Genomic DNA, 19,426 nt, shown 5'->3' with positions numbered 1-19,426 from the left:
ATGGAAAGCCTCCCTGGTGCAGAGTAAGGCAACACAGCAGTTTGTGCTGCGTTGCTTTACTTGAGATTTATGAAGCCACTCAGGGCCATGCAAGACGGCCTTGCATGGTTTCATAAATCTCTTTTTTGAGTTGTGTCACTCTTGCGACACAACAGTGCTCCTAAATACGCCCCTTAATGTGCCAGGAATATAGTTTATGAGGTGAGAATGCTAATTTATGGATGTAGGCGTTAATAGTGTAAGTAGTGTTAAAGTTATGTGTAAAAATACTTAGTAAAACATTGTTACCATGGTAGCTTTGCGTTATACTGCGGTATAAGCCAATATGAAGCCAGTATCTGATTGGCTAATGGCTATCATTACAAAACTTAAACGGCAGCCATGTAGTTTTCAGCACACTTTCACTGCCTTTTGGGTTAGGGATTTATATATAGGTAAAAATTAGGATTAGGCTTTATATTTGTTCACTATCTATTACCCTTATATAATAGTTAGAGAAATGTTTTTATATTTTTCTACTTATTTTTACAGCAGTTTAGGGAGAATTGTGCTTTTAATCTTTTTTTTTTTTTAAATCGCTGTAATTTTAAGGTATTACCAAGGTACTCCGCAGACCTTTTCTGAAGATTTAAATATGATAAACATTGAAAATACCCTGTAGTACACTATATTTGTTAACATATTTACATATTTGTTAACATATGCAGGGCCTGATTATGATGTTGAGCGAAGTTGCCTCCGACCAACATCTCTGCAGTGTCAGAACCGACTGCCCTTGAGTCGGCGGTCCGAAACAGCAATTACAATGCGGCTGCACAAGGTGCGGTCGCATACTCCTATTTCCCTATGGGAGCTGGTGCAGCGATCAGAGACCGGCCGCAGCACAAGCTTCCATAAAGAAATGGGAGTTACTGTAAATCCCTGCACTGTGTGGCAGACACCTCACAAGGTGTCCACCCCCGGCCCACAAACGTAGGTCACGGAGAGAAGTGGGCCCTGCTAGGGGCCCACAAAGTCGCTTTCAGACAATCTTTCCATGTCAGAAAGCCCAACATGGAAAGCCTGTCAGAAACCGATATCATAATCCTGACAGCGAAAACGCCACCTGTATAGGATTATGATTGGTTTCCGACCAGCAGACGGGCTCCTTGAGCCCATCGGAAGCCAGTCGGATTGACCGGCCAGTTTAATCTCCAACCGCCTGCTTTGTAACAAGGCACTCAGAGTTTAAACCATGGATGTCGGTCGCTGGTCGGAGGCGGTCCGATCAACATTCAAATGAGGCCCTTAAGTTTTTTATTTCTTTTTTAAGTACCGATCTTCTCCCGAGGCAGTATCATGGTACTGCCTTTGTAAAGGCAGTCAGTAGCCTATTAGATAATGGCTTGTCTTTGCTATGTACTGCAGAACTTTCAGAAAATACCGTGAGATTCTGTGAAATTTCACGAAAGTATGGTAACAACAGATATCACTATGTTAAAATGCCTTATGACTTTAAAAAATGTTTATCCTACTTACCTGTAGTATGCAAAAGATCATCTGCACACCATTATGTGTAATCCTGCCAAATTTCATCATTATCCGACTGGGCGTTTGGCCGCCATGCATGAGTAAATAGTCTATAGAAAAATGCATGGTGCCAAATGCGTTTAGGGACCCCCCTCTTATCTTTTCTCCCCAGTTGAACAATCACCACAAAATTTTCCATACTCTACTAATGTAGAACATGCAATATTCCTGGAAATGTTTGTGGAGATTTGTCAAATGGGCAAAAAGTTATTAATTGTGAAATATACGAAGAAATACTATCTCTGTTAACTTTGCAATATATATATATATATTATTGCATGACAAATATAGATATTTTTTAAATAAGTAGACGTTTCATAGTGAGGGATCAAATCATGTGTGAAAAGAATTATCTGATAAATATGACCACCACTCAGCGTCAGTCCCATATGTTATGCTCAAGTTCCACCTCCTTTGAAGTCCTGATTATCCTTCCTAATCTCTGCACTGATCACTGCCTGCCCTGAGAAGCATCATGCATGGGAGAGTATGGGAGGGTTGCAGACTGAACCAGGATGTCCAATCTATGGAGCATCCTGTGACAAGATATTGCCACCTGGTCGACCAGGCAAGTTGAAGTTAGCTTCAAGTTAAGTTGAGCTTTGTCAGAAAACGTCATCACCATCTCCAAATGCTGAGTTTTGTGGCCTCTTCCACCATCACAGGCACATTTTTAAACACTGTCTGATCATGATAAAAATCTAAAAAGCCTTACCTGTAAAGAATGGAGATCTCTAAATGCCTTTTCGTTGATTCGCTGTATTTCATTGCTGTGTAGCATCAAAAGTTCCAGCTTGTGTTGCCCAGCAAAATCGTTTTCCGTAATTTCAACTAAGCTGTTGTATCTGCAGAAGAAGACAACATCCAATTATTTTGACCACCATGTTTCCAGGCAGGCATTTATTCTTCCCATAGCAGACCTTCACAGAAACGTCATCCATGCCCTTCCATTAGAGTGCCATTGATGTTTGAACCTCTTCACTCCAGCAATAAGGGTAGACATTGGGTGGTACTGCAAGTCAATTACTGTCTAGTTTGGAGAGTTCACTGCTTAGATGAAGTCAAGAATGCAATTTCCAAATATTTTGTACATCCAAGTGCTACTCACCTGCACAAGAAGTGTAATCTCTGCTAGTACATCACGAGTTCTTACTAACAAAAATTAACCACTGGGGAATATCTGCAAATTGGCCAGGTTTCCTTCAGTTTTAAATGTAGAGAAGGGGTGGGGAATATTTTTTTCATATAATATAAGTGTTCTAGGAGGAGGTAAACAGCCTTAAAAGTGTATCTTTTGTGAGTATTTGCAAACCTTTGCAATCACCTCCCATACTTTTCTGCATCTTTAAACCTACGTCTAACTGTACAGAACCAAGGGGCATACCATCAAGACAATTATCGCCGCTTTATCAGCTGTTTTCGTCCGGAAAGCGGCGATAATTGTATCGCACTATAAGCAGGGTCACGCTATCGCGTGAATCCTTGCCTCAGCGCCCTTTCCCTTAACGCCCAGCTTTGCATCTCTAATGAGATGCAAAGTGGGCGTTCCTCCCCAAAATAACGGGAGAAAAGTTGCTAACCGACATTTCACCTATTTACAAGCTGCACGCTAGAAAGCATAGCAATAAGAAAAGTAGCGCTAACCTTGGTTATGCTACTTTCCTTACGCCTGCTTTCAGGTTGACTTAGCCATTATATCCAATGGAAGGTGGATATAATGGCTAAGTTCACCCTGCCCTATCAGCAAGGTATCGCCTATTTTTTGTGCGATTATCGCTGGTTTTCCAGCAATGAGCGCACATTTTGTAGCTATCGCTGGTATTTTTATCGCATTTGAGATAAGCGTCGCTGATAGCGCGCTATCTCATTGATAAAATACAGCAATAGCTGGTGATAATTATCCTAGCGCTAAGCGCGCTTAGCGATAATTATCGCCCCCTCTTGATGATATGCCCCCAAGGGTTTATATGCATGTGAATACTGCTAAGCTGGAAAACGTACAAAACAATCTAGAGTGACACAACAGATCATCTGTGATGTCACTTGTTGTTACTTGGCTGACTCCATGCTATATCTGCTTGAGTGTAATGTGAACTTAACTGTTTTTTTCAGAAATATTTATATGAAGAAAAAACAATGGCAATTTTACCCCTTTGCTTTATTGCATTATGGTGTATTATAATGGTCATTGCTAGAACAAAATCAGAACTAGCTGAAGGGGTTGGTTAACTGGACTGAAGATCGACCGAATTAAAATTAAATTGAAGCAATCTTCCCTGGTGACAGGATTTGAAATATTAGTTGGAAATAAACCTTGGCCTCGTATTTGAGAGACATCACAATAAATCAATAGGGAAATGTATTTTTCTAATAATACAGGACTGTTAATAAATGGTGTATTTAACCTGTAAGGATGACAACTGCTAAAATGCGATAACTAATATATTTTATGTAACGTGCTCATCAATTACTAGTTGGAATGTTACTTGAGCTAATTAATTATTATCGATTATTGCATTCCTATGTTGTTTTTGTATGATAAACTTCATCCAGCATCCGTGTTGCCTCTTCACAAATGATTACCAGCATATGTCATAAAATACCTTTAGAACACCAATATGGACATGTGAGTACCTTCTGACAATGTTATTGACCTTTTGAGGGGGCTTAATTAATGACACCCAGTGCTATAAAGTTACCTCTTGTGACAAGCTGTTGTGTTACAAAATAATTATAAAATAAAAAACAGGTCCCTACTTATTTAATATTGACTTTGACAATTGGTTTCTTTTCACCAGCTGAGCTATTTTTGCATCTCTTATACAGGTAGCTTTAGCCCTCTGGCAAGAGCTCGTCAACACACACCATACATAGCATGAACAGCCGCGACCCATGCAGGTAAGAGCTGTGGGGCCAGGTGGGGGGGGGGGGGGGGGGGGTTCGACAGACGATGATGAGGGGATTTTAATTATTTATTTAATTTTCCTTCGGCATAGTCCATCAAAATCAACCCCACCCAGCCCCACAACCCAACCGCTCTTACCAGCATGGGCCGCGGCTGACCGTGGAACACACAACATACACATCATACCGATATGGAAAGGAGCTTGTACACATCCCCTTCTCTTTGAAGCACTGGCTACTGTGGTCCATAATTGATTTTATTTTTTGTAGGTGCTAACAGTCGATTTTGTGAAGCGTGTGCACAACCGATTAATAGCTCCCTCACCTCTCAAGTAGCTCCACTGCATCCTGCACAAGCCTTGCCCACCTCATGGGATAGCTGGCATAAGCGGGTCAGTTGGCATATGGAGCACCTGCTGGCAAGCACTTCTCACTGCGTGCCCCTCCAGATGCCCCATTTCCCTTCTGTAACCTCACATTCTTGCTGCCATGGGGCTGCTCCTTACACTAACAGAGCACTTAATTGCCTCCATGTCTCTGCTAATGCCCCGTTTACTCTCCCCTGCTTGTGTAGACTCACTTCACTGCTGGAGGCCTGCTTCTTTCACCTGCAGAGAGCCCTGCTGTTCTGACCCTACTCTGAGGGTAGATTTAGTAAAAATTCACGCATCACGGCAAAGGGAGAGAGCTGAACAGTGACATTGTTACAAAGATGTGGCCCTGTTCAGCTCTTTTCATATGCCGGTGCCTGTGGCTGTCTAGCACTGACACAGGCATGTATCGCAAAGGTACCTGTGTTGTGGTCAGGATTGGTTTTGTGCAGGAAAGGATTCCTTCCTCCAGTAAATCAATTCTCAGGGACATATTCCTCTTTCCATGTGTGTTGCAGAAGGGAGCACCCCTGAAAGAGGAAGTAACCAGGAAAGTTAAGATATTTCCATTTGTTATGCCTCTCTTGGATAAGTGCACTATTTAGGAATTATCCCAGGGTTACTGCCTTTAGTAAATCTGGGTTTGTGTCAAAATCCATGCCTGGAAACATGGGAATGCCCATGATCTACCCATGTAACGAATACCCGGTTCAGTGTAAAACAAAAAAGCACGAAGGCTCTGAGTTGCGTTTCTTCTTTTTACAATGCTAGCCAGCTTTGGGTCAACTTATTTAGGTCACTGTTTTTGCTTAGTTGGATGTTTCATTAATAATGTGAAGCAGACCCCAGGACAGCTAATGGGTAATTTATGTGTCAGACAACATGAGTTATAAAATATTACTTCTTCATGTCTGCCTCTACATCAAGAGCACTGAGGCAAGTGAGCCCGCTTCAGGAGCTGGTACCATGTCTTCCCTTCCACACCAGCAAAAATACCAGTACGTCCGGGCCCATCTCATCACAGCAAGTTCCAGCAGCACTTCTGTCATATGCAAATGGGGAGTGGGAAGAAACTGCAACAACAAAGAGAGAAATTGTGGGGCATATTTACCAGTCCCTATCGCCACGGAGCGTCACTTTTTTTGACGCTCCAGTGGCGTAGCGCCATTTTCAATATTTACAAGGTGGCACTAAGTCACTTAACGCGGTCTATGGCCACCTTGTAAATATGCCCCTTTCCGCTGCAGTCCTTTGTGGCAAAGGGGCTTGCAATGGGTTTTGTTGTGGGCATTCCACTGCAACCCCCATCGCTTTTTGATGCTGCCCCAAATTTACAAAGAGGTGTAAATGTGTGGCAGCGCCAAAATGGCATTAAAATATCGCATAAGGAGAAATGCTTTTATTTCTCCCCGTTTTGCTTTTTCTATGTGTGCCACATTCTGCAGCACACATAGAAAGAGAAAAAAGCCATTATTGATTGTTTATGTGGAGGAAGGTCTTCCTTGCTGCACATAAACAATCACTAAATAAAGGTGGTTTGCTACTTCTATGTGTGCTGCACAATGCGGCACACACAGAAGTAACAAATAGCCATTTTGGATTGTATATGTGCTGGAAGGGACACCTTCCTGTACATAAACAATCATTTGCTGCAACGCAGATACCCGTGCACTATGGTGCAAGGTTGCCTGCATTGGCGCTAGGCATCTAATTTTAGCGCAAGCACTTGGGAAATCACAGGGGTGTGCCATATCGTAGTAAATATGGCGCATCCCTGCATTTTGAAAATGTTGAAGCGCGACACTGCCAAATTTGGCATTGCTCTGCACTCTGACATTTTCTAGTAAATATGCCCCAGTGTGTGCCTGTGACTGGAGGTGCATCTCTTTAGGATATTCTTAAGCCACCAGTGGGCGCGAGGAGATTCATACACTCTAAATGTTCCAAAGAACAGACTGAAGTCCCATATTGAATGAAAATATGACACCCAACAGATATCCATGTCTTAGAAAACACGGATTGAGTTACAAAGAAGCTAATATTTTTTCACAGCACTGTGGTCTAACATATGACTTTAATTTGCAATGTTGTATGCACCAATCTAGCGGGAGCAAATCAGTTGTTTTCAAGGATTCAAAGAAATCCTGCCTCATCTATATTAATTAAAAAGGAACAAATGATTGACAGAATGCTGAACAATGCAAACATTCACCCCCAGTCACAAAGATCTGGGTTTAATAATCCTTCTTTTGCTCACTATGCCAGCCCAGTTTGGACCCAGCCATATGCAAATCAGTCTTGACTCTGTCTCTCATGGGAACAGTCCAGCCCGAACTGCCAAGCCAGGTCCTCCTTGGACAAGAAACAAACATCATGGGACCGTTTTTGTGGCATCACCCCTCATCAGCCAGGCTAGCTGGAATCCAGTGGTGCAGTGATCATGGGACCCATGTCTGAGCCTACCCTTCCCACTAAGGGTGAAAAATGCAAAAGGAAGTCCAGGCTGGACTGTTTCCATGGGGTAGAGGGTCAAGACTGATTTGCATATTGCTGGCTTTAAACTGGAATTGCATGGAGAGCAAACAAATGATGGTGTTAGGACCAGATCTCTGTACTGGGTGAATGTTTGACATTTTTCAACATTCTGCCCATCAATTATTTTTTTCCATTAGTCAACCCGAGTGAGATGGGTATGTCCAGACGTGGGTCCCGTGCTCTCCATGCCACTGGAGTCAAGCTAGCCTGGCTGCTGAGGGGTGAAACCCATCCCAGGACGCATGTTTCCAGTCCTGGGAGGGCCTGGTAGTTCCAGCTGGACTGTTTCCATGGGGAACAGGGTTAAGACTGATTTGCATATGGCTGGGTTTAAATTGGAATGGCATTAGGAGTAAAAATTAGGCCCAGATCTCAAGTCAAGTCAAGAACAGCTTTATTCGATTGCTATTTCAGATAATCATAAAAGCAGAAATATACGAAAAACATGCACATGATTAAAACTAAATAAAACATCCTATATACAAGTTATTAGTTCAATTCATTGTATGTGGGATAAAAAGCATAGCCATTATTACAAGAAATAGCAATAGGAAGCAAGGTTCCTAAAAATCTTTAAAACGTGGATAATACCAAAGTTTTCTTTGCTCCAATATAATCCTTTAAACTTGAATAGCCATAATTTTCCTGAGTATAACTGCCTGCTTTAAAAACATTGCTATCTTCAAGATGCTATGTACATAGTCTAGAAATTGTAAAGCAGTGAAAGCTGGCCGACATTGTCTCAAAACTGTTTTGCTCAGTTCTCTGTAAAACTTACAAAACAAGAGGACTTGTATGTCAGATTGAGCTGAAACATTATCACATAAACACAAGTTCAGTTCACGAGTCCAGTCATTCATTATCGGAAGACTAACAATTCTAAAAAAGATCCTCAATCTGAATCTTGTTAGTAAAAATTTATCTTAGCCCCCAGGAACAGCTGTCAGATATGGCTGAATAGAAAAGGTGGTTAAGATCTGCTGATTCTACAGGACGCTGGGCTTTAAGATCTCGGCTGACATTCTTGTAGCTTCCAGAAGTTAAAGGCCCTTTTTTTTAGTTTTTTTCTCGTGATCATATGTAAAGTGCTTGGATTATTAAAAAACTCAGGATCATTCATAAAATTGCGAATATACCTTACCCAAAGGATTTTTAAGACCCCTTCCAGTTTCAGGCTATCCGATAATATATCTCTATTTAGCTGTGTCTCTATTTTTGTCCACACACTGTGCCATAAGAGAATGGGCTCAAGTTTAATGAGATCTCATATATATGACAGGCCTAGTTCCGCAAGACACACAAATGAGGATGTGCTGGTCGAGACAGACAGAATGTATCTCAGGAACTTGTTTTCTACTATTTGTGGAGGGTTAGTGTTAGCACACCCCCATACCCCGGCTCCGTACATGGCTGTAGAGACGCTTTTAGCTTTGTATATCTTTATAAGCTCCGCCGGGGGTCTCCTACCCAGTTTCCTCGAAAAATTGACAAGAGCTGGGGTTGTTCTAGAAAAGGCAAATTTTTTTGCTAATATTGCGTAAGTCCATAAATCTTTTGGGTCAAAGAGTATCCCAAGATATGAGAAGCTCTTTGTGGGCTCTATCTTTTGTCCATCCACAAACATGTCCTTACATCTTTGATTTCCCTGGCTCAGATCTCTTTACTGGGGTGAATGTTTGACATTGTTCAACATTCTGTCCATCATTTGTTCTTTTTGCTCCTGAATATTAATGAGGCAGGATTCCACATGTGATCTCTTGTAAGGGGGTGTGGTCAAAAGGATGAGGCCTGATAGGGCCAGTGGACCTCCAACACTATATAAAGATTTGCAAAATGCCATAATTGCAGCATTCTTTTCCACTGGGGAGAGCGTATGACAGTTTCTATGACTACTGCATGTTCTTGCTAATGTCCTTGCCCATGCTTCAGCACACCTTTACAAAAGGGAATCTGCCTATCATGAATAACTTTCGCTTTGCAAATTGATGCCAACCTATTTCAAATGTTGATAGAATCAATGGTTTTCAACCACTTTTGTAATGGCCAAGCTCTGATACATATTTTTGCTATTTACTTTCTGTCCCAGTTTCCCTTCAGTTCAGAAAGACAGGCAATGTGGTCATTGATAGTTCCAAAGTCATTAAGGACTCACAAAATCTCTTTTTTGGTCTGTCGCTAGCCAAGACATTTTGATTGTGGCAAAATTATTCATGTATAATAAACTTTCCAATATGGGCTTTCAGACAGTTCTTTTCATCCATTGGTTTGTTTTTGTGTTATTCACATTATTCTTCCACCCACTACAGCATACATCATGTGCGGTGGGTCAGTCCACTTCACCCATTGGCTAACTTCACTATGAGTTGCGCCATTCTTCTCTTTCACATACAAACACAGTATTTTGCTTGAGTGGTAAGGACTACTATTGCAATTTGTACTTTTTGAGATCAATGTGTGTGCTTTTTAAATATTAGAGAGGGCCTGCCAGCTCCCACAACAAAGTGTTATAAACACCGTGGCAAAACAAAAGAAGCAATGAGAAAGCCAAAGGGCTGGCAGCCAACATCAGAGTGATTGGCTTCACTAATGCTTTTTTATAATTGATGTTATTACACTTGCAAAGCTTGCAAAAACTTTTAATACTTTTTAAACAATTTTATTCAGATGTTGATGTTTAAGAGTACAAAATCAATAAAATGAACAGCACATAAATATAGCAAAGGCACAAGGTGGGCACGTCAATAGCTTCGATCCTTCTGATATAGCCACTATCACTGTACATAAAATGTGCTTAAGCGGAAATAAGAGAGAACCAAGCATAACAGTACAAAACAATGACAAGCATGGTTCAGTCATATAAGAATGAGTGAATGAGGACAGTCATGAGGGGAATCTATGGTCCTCCATAGAATAAATGTATCCTCCCTGAGGCTTCAGGTTGGTGCAGAAGCCCAGTGAGCAGCACAGGTCCTCCAGTGTAACAGAGCATATCATTTGAGCAAAGGGGAGAATCTCTCCTGGGTGTCTTGTGCATGTTCCTGCTGCCTTCTTTAAAGGTATGGATCAGCTCATCTCATCAGGTGGCAATTGGACACTTGCACCATCCCCTGGCTTTCTCTATGCAACAAGAGCACCTCAACATTTGCCAAGCGAATCACAGTACTGTGCCATCAGGATACACCAGGTAAGGAAGGGCCATTTCATATCTTTGTAATCAGTCATCTGGCCAGAAGTAGAACCTGAGCCAAAAGTCTGTTTTTTACCGTGCTGGACTTGGAGCATTGATATAAGTCTAGTATACATCACTCCAAGTTGTGTAACTCAGTACATCCCGTTGTGGCAGGCAACAGAGAGGAGATCTCCCACCAATATGCAATCACTACGGGGCATTCCCAGAATATGTGTTTAATGCCCGCATCAGGCTCATGACAGCGAGGACACACCGAACTAGCGGATGCATAGATTTTCCCTAATTTTGCATGAGTCATGTAGTCACGGTGGAGGATATTATGTCGAGCATGCTGGAATGTAGCATTGTTATGAAAAACGTTGATACATGTGGGCCTTTGAATGGTTTAGGATGGACAGCAAGAAAGTTAATACAAAGGATCCACAAGCATTTGTGAAGAAGTGAACAAGAAACATCAAAGTTGACAAACAAATTCCATTTCACTAATGAAATTTGCATAAATTGGAAGACGATTAGAAATTCAGTAGACTTCCCAAGTCTTGAACACTTAGGGCTCAAGTCACAAAGGTGAAGTTAGACATAAGTCGTAAATGCCCTTTGTGAATATCGAAAGTCGTAAAGTCAGAGTTTCGTCTAACTTTAGCTTTGTGAATCGGGCCCTTAGATTTCACAGGTACAAGTGTCATTTTGCGCTTACATTTACATCAACATTTGAACCTACTAGTAGTCAAGTAGTGCAAATGTTATGGTAAAAATTACACAGGCAGCAGATCAATCTATGGCATTTGAAAGTTGGAACAGTGCCATAAGTGTTGTGGGGTGAGTACAAAATTATGGCTGCAAGGATTCTATGTAGTCCGACTTTTGGCAGCCATTTTTCACTGGAGTGTCCCTCTATCTGTCCAAACAGATTATATAGGAAAGTGAGAAATTGGTTCACTTAAGCACAAACATGAAAAAATGATTAGACTCCAATGAAAAAGAAGGCTCGCCAATAGAAAATGCTATAGCATAGTGGATTTATTCACCCCTCCAGAACGCTCGTTGATTGTGTTTGGGACTATTTAGTTATTATTGTGCAGAAATGTGACTGTTTGCATTATTATTTTGGTGACATAGAATGTGAATGGGGAAGATGAATCGAGATGAAATGTATATACATAAATCATAAGAAAAGCACTGAATAACATTATCATACATATAATTAAAGAACTTATACAGAGATTGATTGATGGGCGATGCATGCATGGCTAGTTGTGCGAGTGAATTTACTTACAAATGAATTAATGAGTTGACATTTCTGTGAATTAAAATATTAACAAATGAATGAATGAGTTGATATTTCTGTTGAACTAATATCAAAACATTAGAAGGTTATCCATTCAATCATAATCCGGGGTGAGGAGAGCAAATATAGAAGCAGGATTCCAACCCCGTGTGGGTGCAGCTATCCTTTTCACAAACGTTTTTTAAGTAATGTCTTGAAAGCTGTGAAAGTTGGGCGTTTCCAGGCATACTCGAGGAAACTTTTTGTGATTTCCATTTTAGCCTGTAAGAATGTACAGAACAAACATAGATGTTTCCATTCAAGTATATGATTTAACACTTGCTAATATTTTTGTCTGTTTCATTCCAAGGGAAAAATACCTCTTATCCAGCATAACTATAATTTATGCAGGTGTTGACTTCCCTTTCACCAGCCGGAAAATTATGTATTCCTTTCTTTAATAGGAGTAAATCTCCAAGGGGGCATATTTACAAGGGCTTTATCTCCGCTTTTTTGGCTTAAAAAGCCAAAAAAGCGGAGATAAAACTATCGCCCTATTTACAAGAGGGTGCAAACATGCATAATCGCATGTTAGCACCCTTTTTCCCAGCGCCTCCTTTTGCATCTCTAATGAGATGCAAAGTGGGTGTCGCTAGGCGTACCCCGGATGGACTTCCTTGCAAATATTGCTGATGTTCACATTGCGATATTTCCAAGGCAGCCCACAGGATTTTAGCAGACGTTAGATTTTGGCGAAAACGGCTGTATTCGCCAAAATCTAACATCTGCTAAAATCCTGACTTACCTATGTTTGACATAGGGGGTGGATTATGCTGTTACTACCACAGGTTCGTATCAGCAAGGTTATCACCGTTTTGCAAGGAACATCGCTGGAAAACCAGTGATGTTCACTGCAAAACGGCGATAACCTCGCTATCTCTGGAATTTTTATCGCCCTGGAGAAACGCGTTGTTAATAACGCGCTACCAGGACGATAAATTCCAGAGATAGCCTGCGATAAGACATTTAACGCTAAGCACGGCCAGCGATAATTATCGATAGTCGTTGATACTATGCCCCCCAAGCTTTTCCAGGGTGGCTATATATCGTTACCTTGAATGAATAGCAGTGCTTAAGAATTGTAGCTATTTCAACACCATTTTGGGACCTTACTCCCAGATTACCTACTAGTAGTTTTTCATAGTTCTTAGTCCTACTCGTTTTTACCACAGTGCTTACCAATGACATTGAATCTACCTCTAGGTAGGGAAACCGACTAATACCACACATTCTAAAACTTAAGCCCTACTCAGTAGGCAATGTTATGCACAACATATAAGCTATCATGCAATACTCTCTTAATTTTATTGTAATCACCTAAAAGGCTGATGGTCACTAACCTGGGTGAGAGGTCAGGATATGAAGGTTGGGATATGGAAATGTAGGACATGGAGAAAACGAGACTACCAGAAGGTACTCTAGGTAATCCCTGTACAACCCTCTTCCTTGCTCCACTCCTAAACATGAGTCAGAGTAAATCATGAACAGACCTTCGACCTGATGCGACGAAGAAAAAACACACCAAGACAAAAGGTGCTGCAAAACAAATTATGAATTTTATTCTAAGAAATGAAGAATTCAACCTTAAGCTAGCATAATGTATTGAGATCCACGGGAAGCGACATTGAATTTGAAAACTGAACAAAGAATCAAGAATGTGCTTTGTCACCAGAAGTGGATGCTGCCCAAGAGAGAACACAATTCATCCAATCGCCTTGTGGAAGTAACAGCTATCAAGTAAGCCACTGTTATGTTTCATTGACAAAATATCGATGCAAAAACTATAGAAGTAAAAAGTATCGATGATAAATATAGAATGCAAAAATATTGACTCCCTATACTTAAACAGGTAAGTACAAAATTAATGAAAAACAAATATCGATGTAAAAAATATAGTTGTACAAAATATATATTTTTTATATATATATATGTGTATATAAAATAAAATAATAAATATTAAATATGTTAAATAATAAAATTAATATAAAACAAAAAGTAGATGTAATATAAATTAAAAAATATATAATAAATAAACTTAATTTAAAAAAGTTGAACACACATAGATAATAATTCATATGTATTTACTTTAAAACCATTGTAAGCTTAATTTAATTTTACTCTATGATTTTAAAATTATATGAAAATTTACATATATATATATAAATATACATATATATAGATATATATAGATATATATATATATTTATACATATATATATATTCACCACAAATGACCCAGGTTACTGAAATCCGTGTCCCATTGGCAGGTGGCGAGCAAAAAACCGAGCAGGTCTCCCGGTAAATATTTCACACACAGCGTCTTCTTCATAGAAGGACTCGTACTCGAAAGGAAAACCAAAGGTTTATTGTTTACTCGTTACGTGTTTCGTCAGTAAAACTGACTTGATCACACGAAGTTTAGTGAAAAATGAGAGATATTTACATGGCTGTAGACACAAACAACAGACAAAATGTTAGCCAAGTGGTGTCTGTGACTTTGGCGGCCATTACTGAAAGTCCAAATGCGGTAGCAACAAATACATTTACGTGTCAAGATAACTTTGTATGCCACGACATGTATCCACATGTGTATTAATCATTTTGAAAATGTCGAAAGAACAATTTGGTTATATGCATAGTGTATCGTTACTGTCATGATGTCTCCAAGGCTAAAGTTACAATCATATGCGACATAGTACTGGCACACGTATAGAAATACTAATACTAATAAGCATGTTCCTGGAACTGTTGGCTGAGTTCTCTTGCCAATCCTGCAGCATGCGTGGATTCTGTGATTCATATGAGGGCATGATCTAAATTCTCAGATCTCTGGGGACCATTTGTTTCTCCACGTAGTCCTGTAGAGAAATAGCTTCCCACCATTTTGCAGTTTCTGATTTCTTAAGTTTTTCTAGACGTTTAAGTTTCACATTCAACGAAGTGTCGATCTGTTGGACTGGTTTATGTGAATTGGTTCCCACACCAGGTGTACGTGCTAGTAGTGTAACTGCTGCAGCACGTCTTTCTGCTTCAGTGTCCATGTGTATAATGGATTCACTAAACTTGTGTATACCAGCATGGACGCTGAAGCAGAAAGATGTGCGGCAGCAGTTACACTACTAGCACGTACACCTGGTGTGGGAACCAATTCACATAAACCAGTCCAACAGAGGTCTGAGAATTTACATCATGCCCTCATATGAATCACAGAATCCACGCATGCTGCAGGATTGGCAAGAGAACTCAGCCAACAGTTCCAGGAACATGCTTAATATACTTATCAAGTATGCATGAGAAGACAGGGAACTAATTTTATCTGAAATAACCACAATCGAAGCAGATTTATCCAAATGTAACGAACAAGATGTGATTCAAAAATTTATGGCAGATCTGAAACCCAAATTACAACAACATGAGGAAGACATAAAGAATCGAAAACAAAGAAAACTCCATAGAGACTGTGTGGATTATGAATCCGGCCGGATACTAACCTACAGTCATAAATATGACCACCTGTATAATGACCTACCACCTATTCAAGGAGTAACACAACCATTGGAGAAAGAAGCTAGTCCTCCTGTTCCAGAAGCTGATGGATCAGACACCGACATCTCAGCCTCCACTGCGAGCTCATCACTAGAAAGACCAACTTCGACAAGAACGGCAACTTTTTTAGACGAGTTCAGGGTCTTGAGGAAAGGCCGACAAGTACCAAGATCAAATACACAGTCACCGCCGAGAAGGGGGAGAACACCACGAGGCAGAGGCCGTGGAAGAGGAAGAGGGAGGGGAGGAGCAAACAAAGACGCAAAAGAAGAAAACAAAGGGAATCAAACAAACACAAAGGAGCCCATGGGAAACAAGACACGCGGCTCAAGATACAGGAAATGATGGATCCGGACATGGTAAATAAAACTATCATTAATTTAAGTGATAAACAATTGACATTCACTGAGAAAAGCACTTTGTGTCTAGGTTTGACTTTTTGCCCTACTGAAATCTTTAATTATGCTGATACACGCATTGATCTATACAGATTCATTAGAAAGGCCAAATTTAAAAAATGGCATTTTCTGTACAAACGTGACTATGACAATCAGCTCTCCACCAATGAAGGTGTTAGCCGTCCTTTTCAAAATCTTAATATTGACGATGCAGATATCTTACGAGACATGCATGTTCTAGCCATGGATAATGGCCTGCAGGACACCATTTCCAGTGAGACAGTGGTTTTGGATATCCCTACCTATTCGGCAGCATCTACTAAATTTAAACCCCTGTCTATTTTCTATCCTAACCTCCCGCATGACAACATAGATACTTTTCAAGAGATGGTTACACAATCTCTACTTAAACTCAAACATCAGAAAAACAAGAACATACAGTTCAAACTATCCATTGAACAGAAAGAATTTTTGGAATCATTGGCTAATGATCCGAATATTGTAGTACGCCCCGCCGATAAGGGGGGCAACATTGTATTGTGGGCCAAAAACATGTATATGGAGGAAGCGTACAGACAACTAAACAACACCAAATTTTACATGCAGACCAACATAGACATGTACAATGCCAGCATTTTCGATACCTGGGCGAAATTGAAACTGTGGGAAGAAAAAGGTTACATTACATGGGAAGAATATTGTTACCTGAAACGTGATTACCCAAAACTATCAATATTGTACCTTCTACCCAAAGTCCATAAGAACACAAATATACCACCAGGGACACCGATTGTGTCATCTATCGGGAGCACATTGGAAAATGTATCGAAATATGTTTATCACTTTCTTCACGAATTTGTCATAGAACTCCCCTTGTATGTTAAAGACAGCAAAGACTTTTTAATCAAATTGAATAGTATCAAATGGGAACCTACTGATCTCATGGTGACACTCAATGTCAATTCCCTGTACACAATTATAGCCCACACACAGGGTATACATGCATGCAAACATTATCTCAACAAAAGACCTATAGAATTTTTGGAACACACCAATATGGTGTTGGAAATGATGCACCTATGCCTGACTAACAATATTTTTATGTTTGATGGTACCATCTACAAGCAAATACTGGGTACAGCGATGGGGACTTGTTTTGCCCCAAGCTTTGCCAACCTTTTCATGGGCAAGTGGGAGGAGGACATTAGAAAAGACAGCACCTTTCTCCCTTTTTTCAGCAAAGTCAAAGTCTGGCTGCGATACATAGATGATCTTTTTGTGATCTGGACCGATACCGAACAAATGGCTAACAAATTCATAGAGAAACTCAGTATTAATGATCGCAACATTACCCTTACTAGTAACATGAGCAAGGTTTCAATTGAATTTTTGGACCTACTGATCCAACCTCATCAGGACAAACTTTTGACTAGTTTGTTTCGGAAAACCACAGCAGGCAATACACTCCTTCACGCTCTCAGCAGCCACCCAGAGCCCCTCAAATGGAGCATTCCTTATGGGGAACTGCTGAGAGCTAGAAGAAACTGTAGTACCAATAATGCATTTAAACTAGAGAAAGAAGTTATGATCAAGAGATTCAGTGATAGGGGTTACCCCAAGTGGGTCCTTCAAAAAGCAGTTACTAAGGTTAATTCAATCAACCATGCCCAAACATTATCAACTGATACCGATACCACTGACAACATCTCAGAGGGCAGCACCAGAGTAATTCTCATTTACAATGGTAACTCTGGACAAATACAGAAAATACTGACGAAAAATTGGAATATATTGCAAAGTGATCCTATTATTGGTCACACTTTTGAAAATAGACCCAGAATAACTTACAGGAAAGGCCGCAGTTTAAGAGATCTTTTGGTCCATAACGATATCACTTCTAGATCAACCACAAGTGAACATAACCTCAAGGGCTTCTACCCCTGCGGCCATTGTAAAGCGTGCCGCAATAGCCACATGCCAAAAACTGTGACTATTCCGGGGCATACTCTATCTAAAACGATTAACCAATTTTTAACTTGCAGTACTACTTTCTGTGTATATGTATTGATGTGCCCATGTAAACTATGGTATGTTGGCAGCACCACGTGCATGGCAAAGAAAAGAGTGTTAGAACACATGTGTGCTATCACTAAGAAAGACAGCAATTATCCCATTGCAAGACATTTTGATCTTTTTCATCTATCTAACAGTTCTTTATTGAGTTTCTTTGTCCTCGAACAAGTCCATCTTGGCCCAAGAGGTGGGAATAGAACTTTACTACTCCGTAAACGAGAGTCCAAATGGATAATTGTACTTGAGACTAAGTTCCCAAAGGGCCATAACTTGGATGAAGAACTTAGTGTACACTTACATGATGACTAAATGTTGTTTCATCCCTGCCTTCTGTATACTTTCTGCCTAACCTTAAGCGTAATATTACTTATTAGGTTACATATGTCCCGTTGCTGGTTGCTTATGTATGTTCAATTTTAGCCAATAACAGGTACTATGACGTAATAGTATTACTGTGTGCAATTTTAAATCATGTTTTTGTATAATATTTACTATACCATTTTCTTTTCTCTTTTTTTGCACAGGAGGAAAGGAAGGGTCGCCACATCAGCGGATCATTTATCCGTATCGGTTACCCTACCCTTTTCTTCCAGGGTCTATGGGCACAGAAAAGAAAATATATCCTTTTCTTTATCATTTTGTTCTTGAATTTAATTTTGGGCACTTTTGGATTGTAATCAAGAGGTTACATTGAGCTGTGGACTCTGAAGTCTTAGTTTGACTTTGAAGGCGTTTGGATATAACGATGTATTTCCTTATTTTGTGGAAACTGCGATATACCATTGACTCTCTTACAATAGTGTATAAGATGCAAACTACGAACGAATGTAGGCACTATGCCGATTCCATTTGCCGAAAACCATGTATGCATATATACTGTCACTAGAACTTTTTAAATACGCTACTGTCTGCCACTAGAGGTGTGAATACCATATTAGTATTTCTATACATGTGCCTGTACTATGTCGCATATGATTGTAACTTTAGCCTTGGAGACATCATGACAGTAACGATACACTATGTGTATAACCAAATTGTTCTTTCAACATTTTCCAAATCATTAATACACATGTGGATACATGTTGTGGCATACAAAGTTATCTTGACACGTAAATGTATTTGTTGCTACCGCATTTGGACTTTCAGTAATGGCCGCCAAAGTCACAGACACCACTTGGCTAACATTTTGTCTGTTGTTTGTGTCTACAGCCATGTAAATACCTCTCATTTTTCACTAAACTTCGTGTGATCAAGTCAGTTTTACTGACGAAACGCGTAACGAGTAAACAATAAACCTTTGGTTTTTCCTTCCGAGTGCGAGTCCTTCTATGAAGAAGACGCTGTGTGTGAAATACATATATATATATATATATTGCAGCTCCAAAGTCACCAAATCGATGTATAAAACATTGAATAATAGCATATATATGTAATGTATGTGATACGTATACACGTTACTCTAGTTCATGAAGGGGTAATGTAAGATCAATATCCATAAAACCAATGGGTTTGT

At 40.0% G+C, this 19,426-nt stretch overlaps 1 protein-coding gene across 1 annotated transcript in view; it reads right to left on the bottom strand.

Annotated features, from left to right (window-relative positions):
* Positions 1 to 19,426, bottom strand: part of IGSF10 (immunoglobulin superfamily member 10) — a 144,420-nt gene that overhangs the window by 47,509 nt on the left and 77,485 nt on the right. Inside the window, exon 3 of the mRNA XM_085634882.1 lies at positions 2,285 to 2,414. Coding sequence (XP_085491008.1) covers positions 2,285 to 2,414 — 130 coding nt within the window. The remainder of the gene's footprint in view (positions 1 to 2,284; positions 2,415 to 19,426) is intronic.

The sequence above is a fragment of the Triturus cristatus genome, chromosome 11, assembly GCF_964204655.1.
Source record: "Triturus cristatus chromosome 11, aTriCri1.1, whole genome shotgun sequence".
NCBI lineage: Eukaryota > Metazoa > Chordata > Amphibia > Caudata > Salamandridae > Triturus > Triturus cristatus.
This window is presented reverse-complemented; position numbering and strand designations above follow the sequence as displayed.